Below are 19,478 nucleotides of genomic sequence, written 5' to 3'. Positions count from 1 at the left end.
AGCAGCTCAGGTGTCCTGGCACATAAACTGCAAAGAACTATTTGCTGTACATCTGGCTCTAAAGAACCTAGAACCTTTGATATCGAACAAAGTAGTTCAAGTGAATATAGACAACACCACAGCGTTGGCCTACATTCAAAAACAAGGAGGGACTCACTCCTTGTTCCTTTACGAACTGGCAAGAGACCTACTGCTTTGGACTTCCCAGAGAAATATCTCCCTGCTTACGAGATTTATTCAGGGAGAAAGGAACGTAAGGCGGACAGGCTCAGCAGGATGGAACCTCAGGTCCTTCACACAGAGTGGACCCTCCACTCAGAAGTGTGTCAGAGTCTTTGGTCTCTTTGGGGGACTCCTCATGTGGATCTCTTCGCCACATTCCTATCCAAAAGACTGGAAGTCTTTTGCTCGGTGGTAGAAGACCCCAGAGCTCTGATTGTCGACGCTTTCCTACTAGACTGGTCTCACGTAGACGTCTACACCTTTCCTCCGTTCAAGATCCTGGGACTAGTTCTAAAGAAATTTGTGGCTTCAAAGGGGACACGGATGACCCTGATAGCCCCCTTTTGGCCAGCACAAGATTGGTTCACAGAGGTGGTGGAGTGGACAGTAGACTTTCCCAGATCCCTCCCAAGAAGGACGGATCTTCTCAAACAACCACACTTCCAGAGGTATCATCAAAACCTCCCCGCTCTCGCTCTGACTGCCTTTCGACTATCGAATGACTTGTCAGAGCGAGAGGGTTTTCTCGCAGAGTTGCAAGCGAGATTGCGAGAGCCCGCAGAGCTTCCACTAGACGAGTATATCAGTCCAAGTGGGAAGTTTTTAGAAGCTGGTGCAAGTCTAAGAAGTTGTCCTCCTCCACTATCTCTGTGACTGAAATCGCTGATTTCTTGCTTTTCTTGAGGGAAGAATCGCATCTATCTGTACCCACAATAAAGGGCTACAGAAGCATGCTTTCGGCAGTCTTCAGGAATAGAGGACTAGATCTGACAGATAATAAGGATCTCCACGATCTCATAAGATCCTTTGAAACTACAAGGTCTACGGAACCAGCTCCTCCTAGCTGGAACCTAGATGTAGTTCTAAAATTCCTGTCATCTGAAAAGTTCGAACCCCCTAATCTGGCGTCTTTTCGAGATTTAACTAGAGTTTTGTTCCCTATTTAATCTAGCCACAGCAAAGATAATGTAGTTCTAAAATCCTGTCATACTGAAAATTCGAACCCCCAATTGGCGTCTTTTGAGATTTAACAGAAAAGTTTTTCCTTTATTACTTTGCCACAGCAAAAAGAGTTAGTGAACTGCATGCTCTAGAGGATAAAGTAGGATTCAAGGGGGGCTCAGCCATTTGCTCGTTTAAAGCTTTATTTCTAGCTAAAAACGAGAATCCCTCGAATCCCTGGCCTAGGACCTTCGAGGTTAAAGGCTTATCGAGTCTCGTAGGGAGAGAGGCAGAAAGATCTCTTTGTCCTGTAAGAGCTCTGAAATTCTATCTTCAGAGAAAACACCAGATGGGGGGCTCTAGACAAGGTCTTTGGTGCACGGTAAAAGACCCCACAAGACTGATGTCTAAGAATGCTCTAGCGTTCTTTGTGAGAAGCGTCATTACAGATGCGCATAAGATCTGTCCTGACGACGCGTTTCGACTTTTAAGAGTGAAAGCTCATGAAGTAAGAGCAGTAGCCACGTCTCTCTCGTTTCATAAGAATATGTCGCTAAAGAACATCTTGGAAGCAACATTTTGGAGATGCAACTCAGTTTTTGCATCTCACTACTTGAGAGATGTTCGTGTGACCTACGAGAATTGTTTTTCTCTAGGTCCTTTCGTGTCTGCGGATACGATCCTGGGTATAGGAGCTAACACCGATCCTTAAAATTGTACATACCTTCTATTAGATATGTTCTAGACTTTCTGCTGACAAAAGTGCTAGATGTCGCACTGGCGGCCAGTCACTATTGTTCAGTAAGGAACTCATGTGATATCTTATTAGATGAGTATTATTATTTTTTTTTTTAAATTTATGTGTGTGCGTAATGTGTTTTTGAGTTATGGTTGTTGTGAAGAGTTTGGGGATAACTCGGAACAATCTTTAATACTAACATGGTGGTTAGGATCAGGTGGTTGGGATTGGTTGTGTGCTCCTTCATAAGGTGTATTGTCATATAAGTGGATCAGCACCCATTGACAAAGTCCTTTCAGGCTCTGCCGAGTAAGCGGATAAGACCCCATCGGCAGACCCACAAGAACTCTTGGCCATAGATCATATATCTCGCTAAAGTTTCTTGAGGTGATGCAGACTCCTGGGCAACAGCCACGAAGTCTACCACCTATCAGGTAGGAACCAAGGTTTATTTATACCTACAACATATGTTGTTTACCTGTCTATTCCATAAGTAGCTGTCTCTTACCCTCCACCAAAGGGTGCCAATTAGCTAAGTATATATCTGACAGGTAAGTTGATTGTATGAAAATGATATTGTTATGATTCAATAAAGTTTCATACATACTTACCTGGCAGATATATACGATTAATGGCCCTCCCAGCCTCCCCGCAGGAGACAGGTGGAAGAGAGAAAACATGATAGAAAACGGGAATGGTTCCTAGTCCTGCCACCCAGGGTAGGCCGGTAGATCACCTGACCTACCTGTAGCGAGTGGCGCGAAATTTGAATTTTTGTCGGGGACGACGGAGTCTTAGCTAAGTATATATCTGCCAGGTAAGTATGTATGAAACTTTATTGTATCATAATATCATTTTGACTCAGAGGCAGAAGTCAAGTTAAATAAAAGCATGTAAAAATAAGGCAAAATATTGGTCATTGGCCATTCAAGTTATCACCCTGATCTTAAAACAAAAGTTATCCTACTCTGACTTCAGAATCAGTCATACTTGCTTGACCCACGGGTTCCTTTTAGAGAGGGCGCCAGCACCAGTCTGTGTGCATTGCAATTTTTCAGTTTTAATTGAATTTTTGTTTTATGGTAAGTGCAGTTTTTATTGAATTACAATGCTCTTTTAATGAAATACCCACTAAATTTTACCCCCTAGATGCTGAGCCCTTGGCGTGGGTAGGGGGCTTAGGGACCAGCTGCTGGGCTCTGATGCCTGGTGGGATTGCTCTCTCACTGATCCTTGGGGCCCAGCTGCTGATCCAACTAAATTAGTCAGAACTTTTCCTTCTTTCTGCAATTTTTTCATTCTTACTACATCCTTCTCCTTCATGTAATATTTTTTACTAACATTTCGGTTTAATTATGTGGAGTTTTCCACTTTTGTTAAATTTTACTGCTTAGGTGAGCCTGAGAAGGGATCGTGTTTTGGAAGGGGTTTGCATTCGAAGCTAATTGTGGGAGTTGTGGTGGTTGAGTCGCCACCTGATATGGTTTGGACCCAAGAGGTAGTGATGGGACCCTCCCATTGCTACCTTGAGGGCGGAACCATCTCCAAACATCAGCCCATCTGAATCCAGGGAGGGCTGGTGGTTGCGATGGGACTCCTGGCTTTTGTCCGGAAGCCCACCAATACGTTTGGAGTGGGGAGTCGGTCCTCATTAGTAGGGGCAGAACTCCCAGCAGGCGGATAGGCTTATACCTGGGCCACTGCAAACGTATTGGTGCTATCCCATAAGGGTAGGGTATGGGGTGGACCATTGGGAGTCGACTCTCTCTTGTACCATTGGTGTAGAATTTGAATACCTGACTGACCCACGATACCTTCTTAATATAACCAAGCAGTCTAGAAATATATTTGAATTTATGGATATTCCCCTGGATCTGACGACTTAACGGCACTGGCGACAACTTCAGGCATGAACACGGATATGAGCTCGGCTATCACACAGAACAATGCACCGAGACACCAGGGTGCTATTAAAACTGGTGGGTTTGACGTGAATAATAGAGTGCTTCATTGCACAATGCAAGCCTTTCGTTGGACTACGAGTGCTTGCATAGTGTCGCAAAACAGTTTGGTAAGGTGGAGAGGATTAAAATGCTTCTAGTTCTGCATACATCAGATTTTCCTCTCCCCAAGAAGCTAGTGAGGCACAAATGAAATTAAATGGCCAAATTCTAAATGACTCTGTTCTAACCACCAAGGTGTTTTCAGTGAGGAATTTGAACGATGGGCATTCGATTTTGTTCCTAAGAACAAAGAATGTGGACCAGCAACATGTACCAGAATGTATTGAGAACAAGGAGGGTTCTATTCCTATCGGTAATCTGAAACGATATGGAAAGAACTTACTCATAAAAGCAGGCAATGAGACCCAAGTGATTTTATTATCAAAGTTCAAACCCCCAAAAAGGGGAAATATTGAGGCTATAACATCGCACAGATTCTTTTAACACGCTGAAAGGGGTAGTTTATTCCAGAAACTTGCATGTTTTTAATGAGGAGGAGATTCTCCTAAGGTGCCCTCCTTGTGTATCTCATGTAAAAAAATTGGGAGGGGATGCAGCTATGCTTTTAACTTTCTCCTCCAATTACTTGCCTGATACCATCACTGTTGGCCATGAGAGGATGCAAGTCAAAAAATATAAAAGAAACCCTAAACAATGTTGCAAATGTTTCGAATATGGCCACATTCAAGACTCGTGTGGAAACAATAAGAGATGTTCTGTGTGCTCAGCCGAGCATGACAATTTCGACAAGTGTGAAGCAGCCTGTTATTGTTTCCTGTGCAAGGGTGATCACTCTCCAAACAGTAGGACTTGCCTCAGATACAGGTTTGAGCAAGATGTGTTGGCAGTGGCTGATAATGAACATCTCAGCATCAGTGCAGCAAAGTGTGTGGTAATGCTTCTGTAATAAAGTTGATGAGTTCTAGCAATGAGAGGCCACCAGTACTAGAATCTAACAGTAAGCATCGGAAACCTGTTTCTCCTTGCACAGGAAATAATAATCAGAAACTTATGTCAGCAAGTGCTTTGAAGCCAAATACTAAAAATTATTCTTTCAAAAGCATGGACAATTTATCCTCTCAAGCTGATACAAATGTAACGGTTGCAAATTCAGCCCCTAAGCAAAGTTTGCAAACGTCCACAAATAATAATATCACCAAGAAGCAACCAAAGGAGTGGTCCAAACTAGTGAGATCTAGCTCGGATCCATGAATTATCATAGTCGCTAAGAAACAAGATAAAACTAAAGCTGCGCCTACGAGGAAACGTATAAGAAACACATCCCCGAATAATGAAAGTTTTATCATAAATACTTCACATGGGTACAGTGTTCTGTAAGAGATCTCTCCGCCAAGGAAGATAGTTCTGAAAGCAGATCCAGTTCAAAGACATGCAAATTCTCATCAGTCTTGCCGCCCCAAGACTAATAGCAGTAGTGATGCACAGAATCACAGTAAAAATCTTGAGCATCAGCCTCGAATTCAGAAAGCTGTTTGTCAGCCAAGAACCCTGATCTCTGATAAAGATGAAAAGGGATAAGAAAACAATCTCTTATTAAGGAGAATTATCCTCTCCACCCTAGGATCAGTACTTCCCCTCCATTGAGTAGGAAGTAGTACATTACCACCTTAACATTCAAGTTCGATGTCCTTCAGTGGAACTGTAAGGGTCTCAGAGCCCGGACAGAAGACTTTAAAGTTTTAATGCATGAATTCAATCCAGGGATTGTATGCCTGCAGGAGACTATGTTAGGTAACTCTCCTTATAATCCTGGACTTGATTATGCTATTTTTAACTCTCTTCCCCAAATTGGTGATCGTGCCCATGGAGGTGCTGCAATTATTGTTAATAAATCTCTGCAACACTCCACAATACAATTAAATACAACTCTACAAGCTGTTGCTATCTCAGTCATATTAGACAAAAGGATAACGGTTTGTTCATTATACCTCCCACCAGACCTTTCTTTTAACATTGGAGATATTCAGTCCTTGATTAACCAACTTCCCACTCCTTTTCTCTTATTAGGAGATTTTAATACCCACAACCCCCTTTGGGGAAGTCAGTGTTTAGACAGCATAGGGAAAATAATCGAGGACCTTATTGACACGAATGATGTCGCCCTATATAATAATTGGTCAATGACCTTCCACAGCATTCATAATAATAATCTCTCTGCACTGGACCTTAGGATTTCCTCAACAAATATCCACCTTGACTTTAACTGGTCTGTTAATGAAGATTTGAATGGAAGTGATCATTACCCGATCCATCTGAAATATGTTGTAAATGCTCCATCTGAAACATTACCTAAGTGGAAGGTAGAGGATGCTGACTGTGACAAGTTCAGTAAAGGAGTCAATCTATAAAGGGGGAGTTTGAGTCATTTCATTCTCACCTGGATGCCTATGACTACTTCATTGAATCCACTCTGAAGAGTGCTGAGGGCTCGATTCCCAAGACAAAAGGTAAACCTCGTAGACCTGCAGTTCCCTGGTGGAATAAGACGTGGTATTCTGAGGAAAGTCACTAGGAAGTGCTACTGACGATACAAAACTAGTGGCTTCCCTCAGTCTAAATTAATCTATAATCGTGCGTTAGCCAAGCAGCGGCGCTTTTACAAGAAATCTAAAAGAGAAAGTTGGCTTTACTATATCAATGGAATCAATTCCAAAACTCCATTGAGAGTGGTGTGGCGCAAAATCAGGAAACTAAGTGGAAAATTTGTTGCGTCACCATTACCCTCATTAAAAGTCAATAACACTCTGATCACATAGCCCACTGAAGTTGCCAATGAGCTGGGAAAACACTTTTCTCAAGTTTCCAGCCCTGACAATTATTCTCTAGAATTTCAAAGAATTCGGAATGCCGAAATGACTCTGAAATTTGAATCTGGAAAATCTGAACCATACAATCACAAATTTTCCTTGAGAGAATTTCGGGAGGCACTCTCTTCAACTGAATCAACAGCTCCGGGGGGTGATTCAGTTTTATATGAAATGCTTAAACACCTCCCAGATGATGCCAAAAAGTATCTTCTCAAGATTCTCAAGATTATAAACAAAATATGGGAAACTGGAATTTTACCCAAGGACTGGAAAATAAAAAAGCCTGATAAAGATGCTTCCCAAGCCACCAGCTATAGACCAATAGCTCTTACCAGCTGTGTGTGTAAGCTGATGGAAAAAATGATAAACACCAGATTAGTTTGGCACCTGGAAACAAAAGGACTAATATCTCGATTAGTTTGGCTCCTGGAAACAAAAGACTAATATCTCCATTTCAATTTGGTTTCAGGAAAAATCGTTTGACCCTTGATCCCTTGTTGAGGCTGACCAATCAAATCCAGCAAGGATTTGCCAAATGATGCGTATTTTTCGACCTTGAGAAAGCATATGACACTACTTGGAGAATTGGCATCATAAAACAATTGCACAAGATGGGAATATGTGGAAGAATGATTAAATTTTTTATTCCTTTTTAACAGAGATTTTTTTAAGGTTAGAGTGGGCAACACACACTCCCAACCTTTTGTGCAGGAGGAGGGTGTTCCACAAGGAAGCGTTTTAAGTGTAACACTTTTTTCAGTGGAAATAAACAGTATAGTCCAACAAATATAATCACCTGTTAAATGCTCTCTTTTTGTTGATGACCTTGCAATATACTGCACAGGATATGATGCCTTGTCAGTATGTAAAAATCTGCAAAGGTGTGTTAATGCTATTACAAAGTGGGCTGATGAGAATGGTTTTAAATTCACATCCTCTAAAACAGTTTCTGTAAGATTTACTAGGTGCCAGCGTGTGGAAGAGGTTCCCACACTTAGTTTAAAAGGATCTATCATTCCTTATGAAAATGAAGTGAAATTTTTGGGAATGACCATTGACCAGAAATTGACATGGGCCAGCCACATAAATGCCTTAAAGATTAAGGTTAAACAATCTCTGAATATTTTGAAGGTGTTTCTGGATTTAGTTGGGGAGCTGATAAAAAATCCCTGCTGAGACTATATGACTCGTTGTGTAGATCCAAGCTAGACTATGGCTGTAAGATTTATTCCTCAGCTTGTCAAACCAGGCTGAAGGAACTGGACATTGTACACAATATGGGGCTGAGAATATGCTCGGGCTTTTAGAACTTCGCCTGTTGAAAGCATATATGTTGATACTAACCAACTTCCCCTTGATCTGAGAAGGCAAGAACTAGGATTAAGGTACATGGCTAGAATTAAAAGTGCTCCCAAAAATCCCTCCTTCCAGGTGCTGAGGGAAGCAGACTCACGGGTCTTTTCTGGTATAAGAGCCTCTAGACCATTCCAAATTAGACTAAATGAAGATGTTAAGGGTAATCATCTTAAATCCCAGAAAGTCATGGAAGTAAAACATCCTGTGTATCCTCCATGGCTTCTTCCAGAAGCATCCGTGTGCAAAAAAGCATGTAACAAAAAAGACTGTCCTGAGGAAGAGATTAGGGGAAAATTCTTGGAGCACGAAACTGTCCATACTAATGTGACAAAAAATATATACGGATGGATCAAAGTCAAGTAGTGGTGTTGGCTGTGCAGTTATCCTTGGTGATACAGCATATACATCTAAAATACCTGACTTTGCATCCATATTCACAGCAGAATCAACAGCCATAGTCTCTGCCCTGGATATAGTTGTTCAAAGTAGCGACAATAATTTTGTCATTTACTCGGATTCCAAAAGCACTTTAGAAGCTATTAAAAAATTCAATAGCTTCCATCTGTTAGTTCAAAAGGTTCAGGAATCACTCCTCCATTTGTATTATTTGCGTAAATCTGTCTCTTTCTGTTGGATCCCTTCACATGTGGGGATTTGGGGAAACGAGATGTCAGATAGGGAAGCGAAAGCTGCTAGTGTTTCATCAGAAACAGCCTTTAGTAAAGTGCCTCATACAGATCTAAAAGGTCCTTTTAGGTCTTATATTTTAAGCAAATGGCAAGAAAGATGGACTTCTCCTCATCATGCCAATAATAGAAAGTACAGAAATATTAGAAATAATATATTGCCGTGGTCTTCGTCTTTCCAGTCTGATAGGCGAACAGATATAGTTTTAAGCAGACTGAGGATTGGGCACACTTATTTGACCCATCAGTTTATTTTAGAAGGGGGCAGCCTCCCAGAGTGTGCTTGCGGTGGCGAGATGCTAACAGTGTAGCACATTCTGGTTGCTTGCCCCAGATATTTTAACCAGAGAGAGAGAGATATCTTAGGGGTAAATCCCTTTGTGGTATTTTGGGAGATGAAGCAGATATTTCTGCTCTCATCTCCTTTTTAAAGTCTATAAACATTTTTAATAACATTTAATTATTTTTTATCTATCACATCATAGATATATATATATTTATTTATTAAGCATTTTCTTCATTCATTTCTTCATTAATTCATTCATTTCTCATATGGTAATTTATATATGAACCATTTTCTTCATACACTTATTAACTCTATTTATAATGTAATTTACCTATTTACTTTCCATTACGGCACTGAATGGCTTCTTTGGCCCCAGTGCCTGGGCTTTTGCCTTAAAACTCATACATCCATCCACTAAATTTTATTCAATCTTCCATAACTTCACTCGTCACACATTCGCACTACACTGAATAAAAAAAATGTGCCATGTGTAGACCTTTGTAATAATTCCAGTATTACAAGGGGTTGGGCTGGGAGGACAAAAATTCACAGATCTATTCCGCGACTAGAAAATGTTTTTAGATAGGTTGCATTACCATAGTATTTCTAACAAATGTTTTTGCAGGTTAGAACTAAAACATAATATTACCATAATAAGATTTTATTGGATGCTAAATCCATACTGTATAGTTCTAATATTTTATATATAACTATATATATATTTTTACAAGGGAACCTATCTACAAAATATACAAAAATACAATACTTTGATATTAAATCAAAGTATACAGCAGCATGATATTGAAATGCCTCAGGATATATAAAAATAGCCAAATCTATAATCAAGAAAAGTCTTTGAATCTTCTTTTTAAATGGAAGCAAAAGTCAGACTGAACTTTTGGTCAAGTGGACGTATTTTCCACCTCTAGAGAGGAAAGATTATTCGAAGGACGTAAATAGTAGTACCACTACAAACGTTTAATTATACTTTAAAAGCGCTAGTCTTTGTAACCTTGGGAGATAATTTACCCTATAAGTTTTCTTATAAAAAAAATTCTGTGGAAACAGTAAATTTTTTTATATAAACAGAATGCTGTGGAAAGTCAAAAATTTATTTTTTTATCTTAGTAGTATGCAATCTTACATAAGGCACTTGAAAGGGACGGTACTTGAAGCATAATCTAAAGGAAAGGACAGACTGCACAAACATAAAACTGGCTTAAGATACAGCAACAGTAACTAGAACTAGCTGGGATCACAGCTGTTTTGTATATAAGATACTACGTTTTTCTTTAGTAAGTATTAATTGCTTCAAAGTTGCATTGGATACAGAAAATGAGATACTCTTTAAAGACATAGGACTTGAAAACGTTAGATATTTACTGAATGCTTAATTCTCTAGTCTATTTGTTCTTTAATAGCAAAACAAAAGTTTTGATAAAAGTTCATCTGACCAATATCTGTAGTATATTCTCGAAATATAAACATAAATGAACAACAGAATGTTGAATGTTGGCTTGTCTTTACACTCAGAAGGCTATAAAGGCACAGTTACATAGCACAGCCATAATAAGATTAGGTTGTGGTCAGCAAAGATAACGGCTTCAAAGAGTTGCCATTAAATTATATCTGAGCTAGTAAGCCTATGCACAGCCGAAATTTCCAGTAATGGTTACAATACATACATACATTTTAAAATATATACATTTCATTGGTTCAAGAAGGGATGACCATTTCCAGTAATATCTTTCTTTTTATATGAAACATTTGAAATACTGTTCACTCTTTGAGGAGCATCAATTTTTTTTATTCCTCGCAGAATAATGCTACTGTTAGTAAGAGAAAAAAAATGATCAAATTTGGAAATAGAATGCTTTAAATTCAGGTACTTGCAGTGTTCTGACTTTTTAAAAGAGTGGTTTTTTAGCCTGTATCACTTCAGGTGAAAAAAAATCTTTAGGATTCTTCTCAAGAAGCAGAATATGGTAAAATTTTTATAAAAGTAGCCTGGAATTTAATCTCAATTCATGTAAAAGGTATAAAAGCAACTATTTTCCATTTTTCTATATCTTCTAGTTTAAAATTGAGATGATGACAGTGATCTTGGTGATAATAGTAATGATATTCATGGTATTTATGAAGGATGAGTTGAAATCAAAATGATACGTGAAGGTGAATACAAAAGAGAAAAATCTTGGAATGTAGTGGAGCACGACCTTAGCTAAATAAATTATTATGTACTAGATATCTTTTTTCTTCTTTGATAACACTATGATGTGAGGAGGGGTGGGGGTTATCAAGCTTTACAATTGCCTGCCTTGAAGTACCAAGTAACAAGAACAACAGTAAAACTGGGACAAAATTACAGCTTAAAAGTGGAGTATATTGTAAAAAGAATGTAAAACTATGTACAGGAACAGCATGAGATACTAAAAAAATGTATTACTCTTAGGCATAAAGAGAATATTGTTAAAAAGACACAAAAACAATGAGGACACTAAAACGGATCCTATCAACACAAAGTTAACATCTAGTGGTGCACAGAAGTAATAACATTATGTGTCCGACAATTTGGTGCACAATTTAAAAAAAGGTCATATGAAAGTTAATGCAATGGAAGCATTACAATCGATTTCACTTTGTAATTACTGAAAGTTGTATATAAAAAGTACACAAAGTTGTAAGTAGTGATGAAGATTATAACCTATATATCACAAACAATACAGCACAGTGTAATATATTGTAAGTTAAGTACATTGTAAAATATGTTGATTTATACTTTTGTGTCAATATTTTCTTCATAAGCTTGATTTTCATGTGCATTTTCTTTGACGACCTCTACGCTCTGGAGTTCATTTGTACCTTGTTCTGCTCTGCATGATCTGCAGCAGGGGAGGGCCAGGCACGTTGCATCATAAGGCTCAAGAGAATGTAGTGGTTTGGGAAGCCAGTCCCAAGTTCTGAATTTTTGTGGGAGAATGTCAGGCTTCTTGTTCTGAATTATGTTGATGATGATAGCTAAGAACATAACAACTAGAATAGGAACCCCAATTACTCCAAGGACTATTGGTCCACCTGTTGTAGTGATTAAAAAAAAAAAAGGTTAGTTTTATAAAACAGCTTGGAAGACAAATGTAGTATAGATAAAGTGTTGGCAAGATAATATTTTCAATAATTATTTCAGTGATTGCATTCACTGATAAAAATTTTCCAAATTCGTAAATAAATTGGAATAAGAAAATATTCCTTTGGACATTTACTTACCTAAGGATAGAATGAAGACAAATCCAGGTACAACAAAGAACATGAGTACAAGATACAAGATGGCAAACCAACGGTATTTGGCAGTTGTGTCCCCAAGTTTTTTTGCAAGTGGAATAGGGAACCTCATGAATGGGATGGGGTAAAAGAGAAGAATTCCAAAGATGTTGAAGAACAAGTGAACCAGGGCAATCTGTAGGAAATCAAAGATCATGCAAAATAAGATATATGTATTGCAGGTTTCAGTTTAATGTACTCTCATGTCTAATTACAGTTGACCCCCCATATTTGCGTTCTCGGACTCACGCATTCGCGGATTTCTCTGTGGACCATATCTGCCCATTATTCGCAGGAGATTCGGCTATTCACAGTATTTTTGTATGAGAAATATCCACAAATTACTGTACTTTCATCAGTTTCATGATTAAATGCACTGTTTGTGGAAAAGCTATTTTAAAGAAAAACAGGTTCAAGCATTTATTGTGGATTTTTCTTTGTTGCCAGTTTTAAGTGTTTTTACAGGGGTTCTACGTATTTGTGGATTCTAGCTATTGGCTGTGGGGTCTGGAACACATATCCTGCGAATACGCGGGGTCCACTGTACCATGAATATTAAGTGACACCTCAGCCTAACTAATTGTTGCTTATTAGGTGCCTCTGAGTCAGGTAAAAATATAAATAAAAATTTCACATAGTCATCTTCAAGGTAAGATTGCACATTACTATCTGAAATGGCGTATTTTGATGGACAGGTAGGGCTTCATTTAAGTAATTTATATTTTGTCGTCTTCAGGTTAGATTATGCAAAATCAATCATTACGAGCAAAGCGAGTTCTTACTGGAAACGGGCTCATTTCTGGTGGCCTAGCACGGCCCAGTCTTAACACTGTTCAAATGCTAGTATCTCCAAAAGTATTGGAGATAAAAGAAAAATTCTTTTGGCAAAGAAAACCTTGCATCTTGAAATTTGAACCCATATAAGATTTTTTTTAAATATCATAAATTCATATTTAAATGTTTTTAATTATTGCATTTCTGGCTGCTCAGCATTGCCCGGCCCTAACGCTATTCAAAAGCTGATATCTCCAAAAGTATTGAAGAATAAAATTCTTAAAAGTCATGTATTTTCAGGTGTATCTCTGAAGTGGAATGATATGTAAATTGTTTTAAAGTGAATGATAATTATAAAATACAGGTTGGGAGAGCCTGTTAATTACTTGTGGAATTGCTATACTATACTGTAGGCTATTTGAGTTGGCTCCAGGGTATCATATGCTATATGTAAATATTCTTTACTCAATGGATTTCATTACTCAAGGGAGGCCAGACCCATGAGCTGTTCATCAGGTTGAGGTGCCATTATACTAAATTTGGAAAGTACAGTAGCCTCTTTGAAAAGAGAGCTACCTGGTTGATGAAAAGTCGCTTTAATAGTGGTAACCATTTCATTTAGGCAGTATTTTTTTTCGTATGATCAATGAATGGTTCAAGTGATTTTACAAATTTAAGGTTGTAGTCTTATAAATTTCCAGGGTAATAGTTTGGTTGTACACAAAAACTCTTCCAGGAGTATAAAGGAAATTGGACTATGATAGACTTGAAATTGTGCATTTTGAGTAGTATTACACCACTTAGGAAAGAATGACTAACAACACGGAACATATACAGACCTGAATGGCATCAGTGACCCCAGCACCATCACCAGCCATAGAAGCTAAAAGAGCTGTAGTGGTTGTCCCAAGATTACTTCCAAGAGTCAGTGGGTAAGATCTTTCTACAGTAATAACACCAATACCTGTAGTAAAGATGAAGTCATTTAGTTCTTTGACATATTCTATTAAAAATCTTAAAAATTAAAACAGGAAGGTGGCTTTCAATTTGACTTAATTGATATTATGCCAGGAGTTTTAACCATCTCAAATTTTTCGTTTCTTCAGTTTCACTTTCAGCTTACCAATGAGCGGTGTGAGTGTTGAAGTGAAGATCGAGGAAGACTGGACCAGGAATGTCATAAAAGCGCCAACTAAAATGGCAATATATCCAGTGAGCCAAGGCATATATGGAATATTCGCATTTAAGGTTGTCCTGATGATATTTGCCATTTTACCTGAAAAGTAAGAGGATTATTTTGAATGGATTTGTGAACAACAAATTATCGACACTTTCTCTTTAATATTACGCTTAAAATATTTTCCACACTACTATGTATAGTATGTATTAAGTCATTCCCAAGAATATTAATTACGGTCTCACCTTTCATCATCGAGTTTAAAATCTTGACAATAACAACCAGAGCAGAGCAGAGAATGATGAGGGAGGCTATCAATAAGATTACACCAATCTGGACATCACTGAGGCTTGTGTTATAAAATATGAAGAAGCAGGAGTTTTCTACGCCGACTTTCCCACATGATTTTGGAGTTGCTCTCAATGAAGTTGTCAATAATGAACTCCTTGTAACAGGTGCGATGGTGGAGGAAGTTGCACACTCATATTTGCAGTATTTTTTTATCAAGGTAGTTGCATTGGCAAGTTCTCCAATTCCAGTACTCCAAGCCTTCAAAACATTCTTATCCAACTGTGAATAAAAGAAATATGAAAATTAAGGAGCGATGTTTCATTTCTTCGATAGTGTATGCTTGGGTGCAGAGCAGAGCATAATCCACAGTTGAAATTAAGAATTTTTCACAACTGAATTTTCTTCAAACCCACCTGAACAACAAGCTTTGTGAATGGTTCAGTAATAACTTTAAGTGTGTTGATTTCTCCGCCCTTGTTGGTCATGTCTATGTTCTGAACCATAGAGGTAGTTATTGCTTCTAACATCCCTGGAAAGAAATGTTCGTTAGGGAGAGAGACTATTGTGGAGTGTGGAAAAAAGGTAATTTCTTAGAGTGAAAAAAAAAAAGACATGAAATAATATTTAGCAACTGTATAGATCAAAGAGCTGTCCAAGCCAGCCAGTCACGGGGCTGGGAACTCTCAATCTCTCAAGAAGTCACAGGCAAGATGTATGTTCCACCTCTCCTGAGGGATACGCCTTTCAAAAGTATCCCTCAGGAGAGGTGGAACATTTATCCTACCTATATGAACTCTCGAGGAGAGACAGAGTTTCCAGCCCTATCATTGGCTTATCAACAGCCAATCACAAGCGTCGTAAAGGACTGGCCAAGACATCAAATGCACTGCTGATGTGAATCTACTATAGTATATGATGAATTGCAAAATTAACTCCTCTGGCTGTGATTGACCAGGAGTGCATCATTTGCAAATTGCAAGCAAAATACTGGAATTAGGTTAAATTTAAAAGGAGTAATGACAAAACTATGGTTTCCAAGGTCCAACCTGTGGTAATTTCAATGATGAGCATGACAATGACAGAGAGCCAGTTGAACATGTCGTGTACAGTGGCACCGGCAAAGGCACGTCGAAATTCATTGCGATCTCCCACCTGTAAAAACAGAGGAAGATGACTTGGGAACATTATGCAAGTTGTTTGCTTTTAATACTCTCTTCAAGCAGGGTCCTTCAGGAGAAATGTTCTAATATCAAGGAGTGACATACTGCTTCAAAGTATTGCTTGGAGAGTTATAATTGAAAATTGACAAATTTATATCTTAATCAGAGTATCTCATACCGAGTCATAAACTAAATATGACCAGGAGTTTCATTGATCTTATGTAGAATTACTATATGAACTTAGACCTGGCAGAATCCGAAATAACTTTTTCCTACCTGAGTTAGTGAAACGATGGTATTGGTAACAGAAGTGCCTATGTTGGAACCCAGAATCATTGGAACTGCAGTATGAACACTAAGGACTGAAAGAAAATAAAAAGGTTAAGCATGTCAGTATGTATTATATTTTATGATGCCTGAATGTCGTACTTGAGCGATTTACGAAAAAGTGAATTATATATCCTTGCCATACTGGGTATCCAGTGTCTACTCCAAATGAATTTATTTTATCAGACAATAAAACAAAGAATTTGAAATATGGTTTTGAAGGATGAAGGAACGGGTGTCAGTTTTATACTAATATATGCTATTACTGATCCAACCTTAGTACTCTGTATATATAATCTGCACAAGTTTTCATATTTCACTTTCAGGTATCCATGTGTATTCTTGAAGACCCAAATGTGGTCCATCAAGCGAACCTCTTGTATAACTGAAAATTTGGAGTTTTCTTTTTTAAGAATGTCACCAGGTTTATACTGATAGAATAATATTTTCAGATTTTCAGTCGCCATTTTAGTGACTTATTTCAGTGTTTTTCAGAACTCCCATTTCATTACCTTGTGCATATTTCCTTTAACACATGTATCTGCTCAAATTATATAGACATGATAGCTTCATGTTCAGTTCCCTTATCTTACTTAATTCCCCTATCTCCTTGACTTCTTTCTTCATTGTTACTTCCTTAGCCATCCTCATGTAGTCATTAATTTCCTTGCACGACATACCTCCCCTATCATCTAGATCTCGTTCCTTCAACTTCCAATATCCTCTCTACTTAATGTCCTTAACAGTTTTACTTACTTCCAGCGGAAACCATGGAAACGATGATAGACGTGGAGGTAGAAGAGGACTGAACGAGGACCGTCACCAGGATGCCAATCATCAAACCGACGATTGGATTCCGCACATATTCGTTGTTCATGACGTCACCTGCAAAGAAACCGAAAGAGTGAGTACTGAAATTTACTTTTATCACAGGTGTTGTCTTTTATTGTCGTGACTTCACTTGTATGAGGGTAAATAATAAGAGTGCGCGATTTGTATTGGTGTCGAATTTCATTACAGTTTGGGTAATCGACTTGAGGAGGAAGAGGGCTATTAATGTATGGTGAATTTGGTTGTGCTGTTTACAATTGTCGTAGTTATATATATAATATATATAGATATATATATATATCTATATATATATATATATATCATATAGATATATATTATATATATCGGTAAAAAAACTTTTTGGAGGGAAGAACTCAAGGAAGATTCCCTCGGTAGTCTCTCTTATTCTTGCCTAGCCATTATAAAATGTTGATGAAATTCGTGTGATATTGTGTAACTAGGTTTCATATTAAACACACGCACACACACACACATACACACACACAACACACCCACAAACACACACACACACACACACACACACACACACACACAAAACAAAGTCGGGGCAACGCATGATTGCTAACAGAGGAAAAATACATCTGAACTGGTATCATTAAATTGAGAGATTGCGTAAGTCGTTGCCTGGAACGCAGCAAATGTAAAAAATGCATGGTAGGTCATGTCCTTTTCAAGGTGAAAAATGGTGTTAAATGACTTGCAGGTCAGTTTTGCGTTCATGAGGTTCATTATTGCAGTTTAGAGACGGAAGAATTAATATTAATTTCCTTCTGTATATGTAGTACGTATCTTACACACGCACTCATGCAGAAACATCCTACGATCTTTAAAGTTTTGACGATTTTCTTTTAATGTTTGGGGCCACGCTGCACCTTCAAGAGTTGAAAGGATTAAGACTGCGGTTTGTTTGCCGCGTGACAAGAAAAACAAAATAAAAACTTATCAATTTGAATTTTAATAACTTTGGTGGGGGACGGGGGGGAGTTGAGGTGTTGCGAGGCTGACGATCTGTTGGGGCTTTGATGTGCTAGGCAGGGATTCAACTTACTGGCCACGTTATTACAAATAAGTAACATGGTAACATCGTAGACTTACTGATAAAACAATATTTCCTCAGAATTCATTTTCACATCATTGGCTATTTTGGTGAGTAACAGTTAGTCTACAATTCATAGTAAATCAGACTTGATGAAACCCCTTCAGCATGTACAGTATGTAGCTTCTTGTGAGACCCACACATCTGCCATTCACACGTGACAACTGCGCATCGCATGCTAATTAAGATTTTGCACAAATAGAAAGCCTAATTTAAAATACAAGTAAAGTCAGTCTAGAAGTATGTTAGTTAATTGTGGAAAAAATTTCGTGAAAGATTTGTACATGGCACATAAACTAAGCCACGTGCATTCATAGTTTGCAAACCGGTAGTAGTGAACGCTTTATGTAAGAGGATATCTCCAGAGACAGTGGGAATTCGAAAAGGTTACGATCGAGTCGAGCGACGAGTGTAGCCCACCACGGCGCTAGTATACTTCAAGGTCGGGGAAGTGTAAGGTGCAAGGTGCTGTCGAAAGTTTTAGTAAGGACATTGGTTAACGCTCTCTCTCTCTCTCTCTCTCTCTCTCTCTCTCTAATGCATTCAAATGGAGGAAAAGGGCCAAATTCAACCAGTTGATTCCTCGGGAGATATTGAAAGTAGTAATTAAATCTGTTTTTTTATGAAGCAATGGAAGTGTAGGTACCTGATAAATGTTTTACATAAAAATAGTTTGATAAAGGTATCGTCAGCAAAAATCTTGAGTTTATTGGAAATGAGGAGTATAAAAACCAGACATTTATTAAGGAATTGTTTAGCGTGAATAATAAGAAAAAACCGGACTTGTAGAACTTGGCGTTATTTACAGAAGAAGACTAGTTAGTACAATATTATATTTTGAATGAATATACAAATTTAGTTGAAATAGCATAAATTTTTACTTGGTGTTTATGCGTAAGTTATTTTGTATGGAACGTTTTATTTATAAGAAGGTTTTGCCTACACTTGGATTGCTAGGCAGCGAGGAATTGGAGATAAAAAAAAGTTCCTCACTCATTGCGCCATTCGAGTAAAAGAAAATAGCAAAATTATCAAAGAAAACGTCAAGGAAACCAAACGCATGGTACACTCAAGAAAAAATTCACTGGTTATAAAAAGCCCCTTGAAAACATTCCACTGTATAGCGTCATAACCAAAATACAACAAAGCTTGTGGAGTTATGAAAAAGACTTATAAATGAAGTGCATATAAAGTGGAAGGAAGTGGAACATCGGGAAGACCCAACAACAATGAAAAGAGAACCCCCGGAGAGGGTACATGCTCTAGACGCGAAAGATCCACCTGACCGGATTGCGACGTCTCAACGGACATGGAGGGGTCTGGTGCTAGAGGCAATGGACGTAATATCAGACGGTCACCTGGAAATAACCTAGGCGCCAGAAGAATATGAGAATTGTGACTAATGTTCAAAAGAGCTAAAG

The 19,478-nt window shown here is 38.2% G+C and overlaps 1 protein-coding gene across 1 annotated transcript in view; it reads right to left on the bottom strand.

The window, feature by feature from the left end:
* Positions 1–9,707: 9,707 nt before the first annotated feature.
* LOC135222615 (sodium-dependent phosphate transport protein 2B-like) overlaps positions 9,708–19,478 on the bottom strand; it is a 40,852-nt gene continuing 31,081 nt past the window's right edge. Inside the window, exons 4-12 of the mRNA XM_064260711.1 lie at positions 16,866–16,994; positions 16,059–16,144; positions 15,669–15,774; positions 15,036–15,151; positions 14,577–14,901; positions 14,278–14,430; positions 13,994–14,118; positions 12,327–12,516; positions 9,708–12,137 (exon numbers count right to left, since the gene is read on the bottom strand). Coding sequence (XP_064116781.1) covers positions 11,836–12,137; positions 12,327–12,516; positions 13,994–14,118; positions 14,278–14,430; positions 14,577–14,901; positions 15,036–15,151; positions 15,669–15,774; positions 16,059–16,144; positions 16,866–16,994 — 1,532 coding nt within the window. The 3' untranslated portion in view covers positions 9,708–11,835. The remainder of the gene's footprint in view (positions 12,138–12,326; positions 12,517–13,993; positions 14,119–14,277; positions 14,431–14,576; positions 14,902–15,035; positions 15,152–15,668; positions 15,775–16,058; positions 16,145–16,865; positions 16,995–19,478) is intronic.

This window comes from Macrobrachium nipponense, chromosome 8 (assembly GCF_015104395.2).
Source record: "Macrobrachium nipponense isolate FS-2020 chromosome 8, ASM1510439v2, whole genome shotgun sequence".
Taxonomy (NCBI): Eukaryota; Metazoa; Arthropoda; class Malacostraca; order Decapoda; family Palaemonidae; genus Macrobrachium; species Macrobrachium nipponense.
Note: the sequence above shows the minus strand (reverse complement) of the source record. Positions and strands in the feature narration are given on the sequence as shown.